At 33.7% G+C, this 9,864-nt stretch overlaps 1 protein-coding gene across 4 annotated transcripts in view; it reads left to right on the top strand.

The window, feature by feature from the left end:
* Positions 1–5,278: 5,278 nt before the first annotated feature.
* Positions 5,279–9,864, top strand: part of LOC140790401 (probable NAD kinase 1) — a 33,753-nt gene continuing 29,167 nt past the window's right edge. The window contains exons 1-5 of one of the 4 annotated variants that reach the window (XM_073140468.1): positions 5,283–5,474; positions 6,054–6,157; positions 6,583–6,646; positions 6,739–6,965; positions 7,362–7,533. In XM_073140468.1, the coding sequence (XP_072996569.1) occupies positions 7,452–7,533 (82 nt within the window). In that variant the 5' untranslated portion in view covers positions 5,283–5,474; positions 6,054–6,157; positions 6,583–6,646; positions 6,739–6,965; positions 7,362–7,451. Of the gene's footprint in view, positions 5,475–6,053; positions 6,158–6,582; positions 6,647–6,738; positions 6,966–7,361; positions 7,534–9,864 lie in introns of all 4 variants that reach the window. The other 3 variants (XM_073140467.1, XM_073140466.1, XM_073140470.1) reach the window with 3 other exon arrangements.

Below are 9,864 nucleotides of genomic sequence, written 5' to 3'. Positions count from 1 at the left end.
TTCATTCCAAGCATATCTAAGATACAAGCCATGAGGCCCTATTTATAGAGATTAAATCAAAAAGTCTAAAACAAATTTAACTAAACTAGTCTTGTTTATCTTCTTAGATTAACCTTTCATTTTGCCGCAGATAAATTCTGAATATAGAGAATTTGTGAAAACCAAAGTTGTAGATCGAGGTTGATGATCCTATCAAACTAGTTTGATATTATTCGAATATTTGTAGAATATTCTGTGAATATTTTCCTGAAACTACACAAAACTGAATTTAGCTAATTAAATAAAATCTTAACCTACTAAGGCTTTAACTAAACTAAATAAACAAATAAAATAACTAAATTCAATCTATTGAGCCCAATATCCCCATGATATGATTCGATCTGACCTAGATCACATCAAGATCACATCAAATATTGATGGCTTTTTAAGTGGTATATAAATGCAAAAAAAAAAAACTCAAAATTTTCTTTCTATTAGCCACGCTTTTGCTAAAAAAATACTAAAAATCATTAAAAATAGAAGAAAGGGTGAAATACACTTAGTCTCATGTAGTTTGACTGATAATAACTTTACCCGGTGAATTATTTTTGTGTCACTATGTCTACTTAAACTGTTAACAAATTTATAACTGTAATTATTATTAATGTGATACTGGAATACTTAAATAACCTTAATTTTGCTAAGTAAATATAAATTGGCAAAAAAAATTAGAGGGCTTAGTGATAGAAAAGAGTACGGAGGGATTAAGTTTATTTTTATTTAAACTACTAACACTTTTATGAGATAAAAAAAAATCCAATCAAATTTTATAGGGGTTTAGTAATGACAAATAATTTTATCCAAAGTTCAAATAATGTAAAATATGTTTAATTATACTTGCACCCTCGAAATTATAACCTAACGTAGGAATCACTACATGAAGAAAAAATGTGACAACCAAATATGTAGACTAATAGGGAGTGAGGCAGACCATGTAAATAGAAAATATGTAATTTTTTTGGGTTAAATATATTTTATCCCTTTGTACTTATGCTCAAAATTATTTTACTCCTGTACTTTAAAAAGTCTCAAATCAGTCTATATACTTATGACTAAATTAAGACTATTAATTTTTCTGTTAAATTTAACTAAGTATTATGGTTATTTTTATAACTTTGCTATATTATATTAAAATCTGCATGTCTTCTCTAACAAACATGATAGGAACATTTTAGTTATTTTGAAATTATTCAGTTAAGTTTATCGAAAAACAATTTCATTTTAGTCATAAGTATGAGGACTGGCTTGACACTTTTTAAAGTATAAGGAGGTAAAATAATTTTGGTCATAAATATAAGGGTGGTAAAATGCATTTAACCGAATTTCTTTTTATGGTTGTTCATGAGGCTGATATATGAACCTTCTAATGCAACACATGTACCTTCTGAACTAGCAACACATATTAATTAGGAAGAAGTTGATGTTGATTTTAACTATTTTTTGGATGATGATAAATCTCATGATAAGAGCTGGGACAGAACTAATTAGCTACCCAGTGATAGTAAAAATCCAATTAGAGGATTAATCAAGTGAAAGTGAATTTCTAGATGTTAGTGGTGCATTTTTTGTATTCTTTCAAACTACCTCTCTCTACCAAAAGAAAGAGACTAGAATTTTGATGCTTTTGACCACTCTTAGAGTAGTGAAGAGAAGAAAGGCATTAATGGATCAAGTGACAAAGGTCTATCTGATTATAAAGAAAATAAGGGTGAGAAGGACTTCGAAAAGTCTAAATTAGCTATTAGTATGATTTTTTCAATATACAAAAATTCAGGCTACTTCTTAATGAATTCCACATCAAAGAATGATATGAGTACACATTTATAAAAGAATGGTCCTCTTTGGTTACTGTAGCATATAAAAGAGGATGCAAATTTTAGTGTCACGTATCATCGTTGGTAGATACCAATACTTACTAAATTAAAAGTCCCAAAATGTCTCATTGTTGTGAAAGAGTCTATAGGAATGCTATAACAACAAATACATGACTTTCAAAATAATAAAATATAGAGTAATTAATTGACAATCTAGATTAAAATGTTAATAATTCTATGAATAAAATAGTGAGAAGAGGCTAGATGTTGAATGCATCAAGAATACAAGTTCATAGGACAAAGAAAGAGCTATATAAAAGATAGAATGATGTCATTCGTGTGTAGTATGCTAAGTTGTGGCATTATTGTGAAATACTAAGATAACATAATCCTAAAAGTATAACCATTTTACAAATAGATATGCCTACTATAGATGCACAACCTATGTTTAGGAGGCTTTTATTATGTATAATTCATAATTAAAGGATTTTTAGATGAATGTAGACCCATAATTAGATTAGATACTTCTCACTTGAAAGAATCATATAATGGACAACTATTACATATTGTATGGACGGATAGGAATAATTATATATATTCATTAGCTATTACATTATTTGAAAAAGAATGCAATGACAATTGGTTGTAATTTGTAGAGAATTTAATTTATATTATCTTAGAAAGACAAATGTATAACTTTCCTTTTCTTTTTATAATAACTAATGAATTGTTTCTCTATTTTTGACAAGAACTAGCTAATTATTTCTCTCTACCTTTACCTTGGCCTATAGAGCTTAGTATAGACTTTTAAGAAACTGATGAGAAAATTTGGGAGAGATGGGATTCCTGATTTGATTAGATGTAGCAGCTTAGGTTTAGGAAAACTGAGTCCTATACTAAACCTATTTAGAATCGTATTTCGAAATTGAGTACAGAAAGTAAAACCAAGAGTGAGAAATGTAAAGCATGATAAATATTGACACAACATTTTATCAAGTAATATAAATAAAACTTACTTACAATTCCTTCTAATAATCAAATTTCTGAGTGTTTAAGTAAATCTATTGAATACGATCTGCGTGATTAATAATTTTTGTGAAGTAGAAGACTTCTTTTCGGTAAGCACCCAAGTTACAAATCAACTCTCAATTGTCGTGTCATTATAGTAAGAAATGTCAATATAGATAGCTCAATTAAGCTTTTTCGATACTTAATAATCAATTGCTGCTATAGACTAGAATTTGAACATATGCCGAAAGCTCTCCTCACACTTGATGAACAATATGCTATGTGAGAAAAACTAAGGAATATGAAAGAATATTGAAGCTTTATCTTCCGTGAGTTCTCCTTGGGTTGGATGCCTCTCCCTAACCTCTAGTTTAGCTCCATCGATCTACTGCAAATTGTAGTTAGTGTTTGATTAGCATTCGGACTTGATTAGTTTCTCACAATTGTAACAATTTTATAGATTAAAGAAAAACATAAGAATTTGTCAGTTAGTACAACTAAAAAGACACATTTAACAAGACATAGTTCTACGATTTATCTCGTCCCTGGTCATACAATATAAGTGTATACTAATTTAGATCCTATATAACCTTCACATTATAGAAGGCAATCTAGAAGACTCAAGAAGAATTGGACATGAGATAAAGATAAGCTAAAAATCCTACCAAGTTAACTTTCATATTAGGAAACAAACGATCTCACTAAAATCTAATATATGCAAACAACATGATTATAGTTTTAGGACATGCCGATCAGCTAACAAATCTTTGCTTATAGAAGCTACATCACAAGTGATGTCATCTAATAAATTATCTCTTCTAGCCTTTCTATTGAGAATTTAACTTTACTGTCACTGTCATTTATGGTCAAGAATCTTCTAGGAGAAAAAGAGTGTAGAAGAATGACAACAGTAAAGAAATTAACAAGTGCTGAAAAGGCTTCAAAAGCATATTACTATACCCAAAGGAAAGATGGAGGACAAAAAGATTTGGGAACTCAAAAATCAGTTTCAAAAAAACATATTGTTCTTGTCTTGTTGGAATGTTTGTGCAACATTTGATTAGTTATCTGAATGTGTAAAACATTTGATTAGTTATTTGGATTTTTGAAACATTGGAATGTTTTGGATGTTAATACCTCTATGTTGACATGTGTGATATAATATTTTTAGATTTGGTTATGTTTATCTAGATATTGTGAAATAATATTTTGTACATTAGCACCTCTATGTTGAGGTGTGTGACACAACGTTTTGTGGATTTGGTGAAGGATATTCACAATTGATATATTGCACATTTTGCAATGATTTTCTGTTAGTGAAATATTGATACATTTTGCAATGATCATGTTCATACGTAGTATTGATAAAGCAAATATTACAAGTACAAAATAAGTAAACTAAAAATAACAACTATATAACAATAAATAAAATAAATTGTGAATACCTATCCTAAACCCTAAACCCTAAGTGGTGGAGGAGGGACTTTTGCAAGAGAATATTGAGAAGAAACCGAGAGAAGGTAGATTTGTCGTTGTTCTTAGGACCATAGATAAACACCATAGGTGACTGAGAGGCTGCGCGAGCAATGGCATTCGCCGCCTCCGCCCACCACAGCAGTACCTCCCAATGAAGGTGAGGCGATGACTCGCTTGCTCCCACCATCTCTCTCTCTCTCTCTCTCTTGGGGTTTTGGGTCTTACGGAGACATAACTCAAAAAGGCATCCAATTTGGCCTTGTACTCCCACCCGGCTTACCCTGTGCCCCTCATGTGCACTTCTAGCACGCACATTGCACGTGATGGACCAATGCCAACTGCAATTGCAACTGTAGTTGGCTTAAATAGGTTGTGGCTTGGTTTGGGCTCTATCTGGCTCGGCTCAGCTCAATTCGGCTTGACTTGAATGAGGCTTGATAATAGACTCATTTCAGACTCTATCTTGACTCAGGTTTGGTCTAGTTAGAGAGTATAATAATTTTCTATTCTAAGAGTATTAACGCTATAAAAATAACAAAAAGCCGTGTGATCATTTTACAATGGCAAAATATATTATCCTATTTAGTTCAGGGTGTGTTGTTTGTTGATTTTTTTTTCTCAGGAGATCACGCTGATAGTAGCATACGTAAACCATGTAATTTAAAACAATAAAAAAGCTAATTCTCAAATAAGGAAAGAAATGGAATCACACGGTGAGACCAAGTAGTATGTTACCAGAGGCGTTGTCGTTGACCAGAGGCGGCCCACGGCAACTGACATGAGGGGGGGCATTAGATCGTCTAACTGGGCTAACTGCATCCAAGGCCACGCGGTAATCCGTGTGGGCCCGTCTCCTATTCCTCCGTCCCCGCCCCAAACTCTCCCACCTCTCTGGCTCTCCACGCATCACATCTCTATATAACTCCCGAGACGGAATTAAAAAATCCGTAGCATTAAATGACCAAATCAAAGTAGTTGTTCCTTCCCTTCCCACCCATCTACTCCTCCTCTATCTACTCGCATGCCAGTCCCCGTCCAATTCCGAGCCGAAATCCGAGGAGTTGCCGAGGAGATCTCTTGGGATCCGCTCGAGCTCTCTCCCTCCTAGCCATGTCGTCAGATAAGTCGGAGAAGAAGGTGCGATTGCTTAGGTTTCCCCGTCATTCTTTCTTGTTTTGCATTTGGATTAGGACCCACCCAATTGACGTTTTCTCTTCAAATTTTTTTTCTGTAAGATGGTTTTAGTGGCTTAATTTTGCTGTTTTTGGCTAGACTGCAATTGGTTGTTGGCTGTTTTTTGTGATTTCTGGAGGCTTTGGATCTCTGGGATTGTTCTTGACTCAGATAAAGTTGTAGTTGGTGTGTGCTGTGGGAAATTGGTGTTTTTGTTGATGGGCAGATCAATTGCATGGCTTGATCATGGTGAATTGACTACTAAAACTAGTTGGCCTTTGAGAATTTCTCATTTTGGATTAGTTAACAATAGTTCTATTTAGGGAATATAAACAAGTCCTAGTGAATTTAGCCTTGCATTTATAGCATACCCTGTGAGAGCATGAATTAGTGTGATGATAAGACATGGCTGCATGTCACCATGAGTTTAGCCTCTCCAGAAATTGTGGTACGGTTGTGTATATCTTGCAGTCCCTAAATCTCATTGTTCGAAGTTTCATGTGTTGTGTCCATGTGTTGTCCTTTTTCATCTAATGTACGCAGAATAAGAATGTGTCACATATGGAAGGACTACACTCATATAGTTGGAGAAGCTAGTGAAGCATGCGACAAAGCCATTTCCTCACATGAATTTGAAGCAGGCCTTGGTAGGTTCCGCTAGTGACAAACCATTCTAGTATAAGATTTCCTACATTGTGAGATGGTGGCCCTGAGCCTTCTTCTTGGCCTTGCTTATATAGGTGTCAAGGTCATCAATTTCCAGCATAGAATTACATGTTTCAAATGATACAGAATAGAAACTGGAACAACTAATAGAAGTTGAATTTGAGCTTGGAATTCAACTGTGCATGATTTAAATTTCTGTAAAGGACATCAATTTACTGTCATGCATAAGTCAGATGTTTATCTTGTTGACTTGAATGCTTACTTGCTTTTCCTGTTATCCTCTTATTGTATTCATCACAAAGCATTCATGAAGTAGTCTGAAAGAACTTAAAGATATTATAGATTTGATAATGGCATGCTGATCATGCGTATGACAAATCCATCCTCTCACATGAACTTGAAACAGGCTTTGCTCGGCTCCCCTGCGGCAGACCGTGCTAGTATAGGATTTTCCACATTTACCCAAAAGGGTTGAGACATTTTCCTCTACCTCTTCATCTAGATTTTTTTTGGAATTTCTCAACCTCTAATATGGAATTAATGTTATCTGATGGCAATACAGGAAAGGAAAACAACCAATAGAATTTGACTTTGCATGTCAAGTGATGGTAAAAGTAGAAGTTCCTCGGATCCTTACATGATACAGATTTTCAAAAGGATATTACTGCAGCTCCAGAAGTTCTTATCAATGTGGCATCCTCTATCCATTATATCCATCAACTAAACTCTAGTTGTTTTCATACATTTAGATGAAAACTGAACCAAAAAACAAAAGTGTGTACCATACATGTGAGTTTCTCTTTGTTCTAGAGCTGCCCAATCATGAAAGTGAAAAATTTTAGCTGTAGCTTTCCATAATTACGATAAAAATAGTACAAATACAAGACAAGAGAAGAGAGAGTGGAGAAGGGGAAGGAGGTTCTAAAAAGGAGCTAAAATCTGCATCCTCTTTAATTCAAACTCATCCATCTCTCTTCTTCTCAGATCTTAGGGAAACTATCAAAAATTTATGTGACTTACTTCTAAGTAACCAATTTGTTTTAAATTAAACCTGCACTCAATTATTGAATAATTTTGCAACTGTGGGAATAGTAGTCTCTGTTCTATGATTCTGAAGAGTTTACTTTTACTTTAATCTTCGTTCATACTGTGGAAGTTTTTTAATGAGGAATCTTCTTATGGCAGATTTCTGTTGATAAATTGAAGCTTGATGTGTCTCGTTCACATGCAGCAGAAAACAGATTTCATGTTCCAGCTAGTGCCTTAGAATCGGAAATGGCATTTCATGGACTTCTTCCTCAGACACCCATCAAAACAACAGATGATCACCTTCTCGAATTCTCTGAGGCTATGAGAAGTAAGAAGATTTATATTTTATATTCAGCATGAGTCACTCATCTTCTGAAGTGTTGCTAATAAGTTTCTCTGAAAGCTCAATGGATATGACACAATTCACATATGATAAGTACATGTGCAGATATACTTGCTATAAGATATTTTATGCCTTGGCTGTCATTCTATCCCTGACAATTAAAATAGTACTGTAATAACTGTAAATTGAAATACTTTCTCCACAAATTAGAGAGTTTATGCTATACTTTTGCTAGGAGTTTTTTACTGTTGAAAATATTTTACTCCACTTAGATTTTACTTTCTTTTTATGCTTTTAAAGTTGTTAACTTTCCAATTACTCCAAATGCTTAAGTTGTTAGAGAATAATAGTTTCTATATAATACATTCTAACACTTCCCTTCACTTCTGGGCTTGAGACATGATGAGTTTTAGAAATGGACTTGACCTAAATGAGTGGAGGTTTTGTATTTTATGTGGCAAATAGGTCTGGTGGAATTAGAATTCAAGACATCTGCATTGATGCTATATTAACTCACTAGCTGTTCTAAAGCTTAAGCTTTTTGATAATAGTAGTTTTTATATTTTTATATTCTAACAAAAGTTTTATAAGTTCTCTGGTTTCATTTTATGAAATTCTTGTACTTGTAGATTATAGATCCTGAGTGGAATTGGCCAAAACGGATCAAGATTGACCATAGCCGATCGCAATTTAAGGCCTAAAAGTAGTCCATTGATTGATTTCAGCTTCGTATCGGCCGAATCAGCTGAAACAGACAAAAATTGGGAGAGAGAAAGGGAGAAAGAGAGGGGGAGAGTAAGAAAAAAGGGAGAGAAAGAGAGCTCGTCTGAGAGAGAGAACAAAGGAATAAAAAAAACTGTATCTAAGGTTGTCGTAGGCCGATGGAGCCGGATCTATGTCAGAAGATTTTGTTGGACATCGATGGAGACCGAAACTACATAAGACAATCATCGGCTTGGAGGGAGAGAGAGTGGGAAAGGAAGAGAGAAAGAGAGAGAGAGAGAGAGAGAGAGAGGGAGAGAGAGAAGGGAATCGAAAAGGAAAAGGGAGAGAGTTAGTGGGAAAGGGAGAGGTAGTGAGAGAGAGTTTGATAAGAGAGTTAATGAGAGAGTTGGTGGGAGAAAAACTAAGATTTTTTTTTATTTGTGTGAGAGAGGGAGAGAGTGTGAGTAGTAGAAAGGGAGGGGATAAAGATTGAGAAAATAATATTTTTTTTATAGTTTTAGACTTTATATATGAATAGTTTATATTTATATCTTATTATTATTTTATCTAAAAATTTTATAATTTTTCGGTAATTTAAAAATTATTTTAAATACAGGCTGATACTGCCAATACCACGGATAAGTATCAGTTTTTGGGACGGCCGATCTCAATTTTGATACCTGGAATCTTGCTTGTAGATAATTAGAACCCGGAAGCAATTTTCTTAATCATGAAATTATAAGAAACTTGCTTCAAATCTAGTTGTTGCATACCACTCGGAAAGGCACCATTTCAATGGGTTGCTGTGCCGGTCGGCATGATCGGCATGGGTCGATACATATAGTGCCATTGAATTATCGGCATCGATATATGGGGTAATAATTTGATACTCTTTCATAGCCACTCATCAATATTTGCCACTAGAATTAAGTATGTCTTACTTTAAAGAAACCTAATTAGGGCGTCTCTTTCATATCTTTTGATACCTCTTTACATTTTGGTACTTGATCTATATAAATTATACTTCGAATTTTAGAAATCAAAGGGAAATTTCGGTTTTCCTCGAGTTATTTTCCCAAGCAAAGAGGATCTAGTAAAACTTAGAGAAAATGATGAGATTAGAATCTAATTGCGTATGCTACAATGAAATTTTTGGGGAGATATAAAACCTGGACAATAGTTGAAAGAGATATAGAAAGTCAAAGACCAAGTCAAAAATCAAAGTTCAAATCCAAATAAAGTAGGAGAGTCTAATTTTATAAAGTTTAGAAAAACAATTTCAAATCATATTTAGCAAACTGAAACCAAGTAGGAAAAGAAACTTGAATCCTAGTCCAATTAAGAAATATGAATGCTTCTATAACAAGGAAAAAAGAATATTATCCAAACTATGAAAATAAATTGAACTCAAGTCAGAAAGTGAAAACCATGTAAGAGTAGAAATTGTAAAGTCGAAAATGAATAGAAAAAGTAAAACACGACAAATACATGGTCACAATTATTTTAACATGGAAAACCTTTCTTATATAGAGAGGAAAAAACCACGGTCCAAATCAACCTCTCGGATCAATCTATTTCAAGCTCAAACATAAATACAAAATTTGCTTACAA

The sequence above is a fragment of the Typha latifolia genome, chromosome 6, assembly GCF_019914945.1.
Source record: "Typha latifolia isolate L0001 chromosome 6, TyphaL0001v2, whole genome shotgun sequence".
Classification (NCBI taxonomy): domain Eukaryota; kingdom Viridiplantae; phylum Streptophyta; class Magnoliopsida; order Poales; family Typhaceae; genus Typha; species Typha latifolia.
This window is presented reverse-complemented; position numbering and strand designations above follow the sequence as displayed.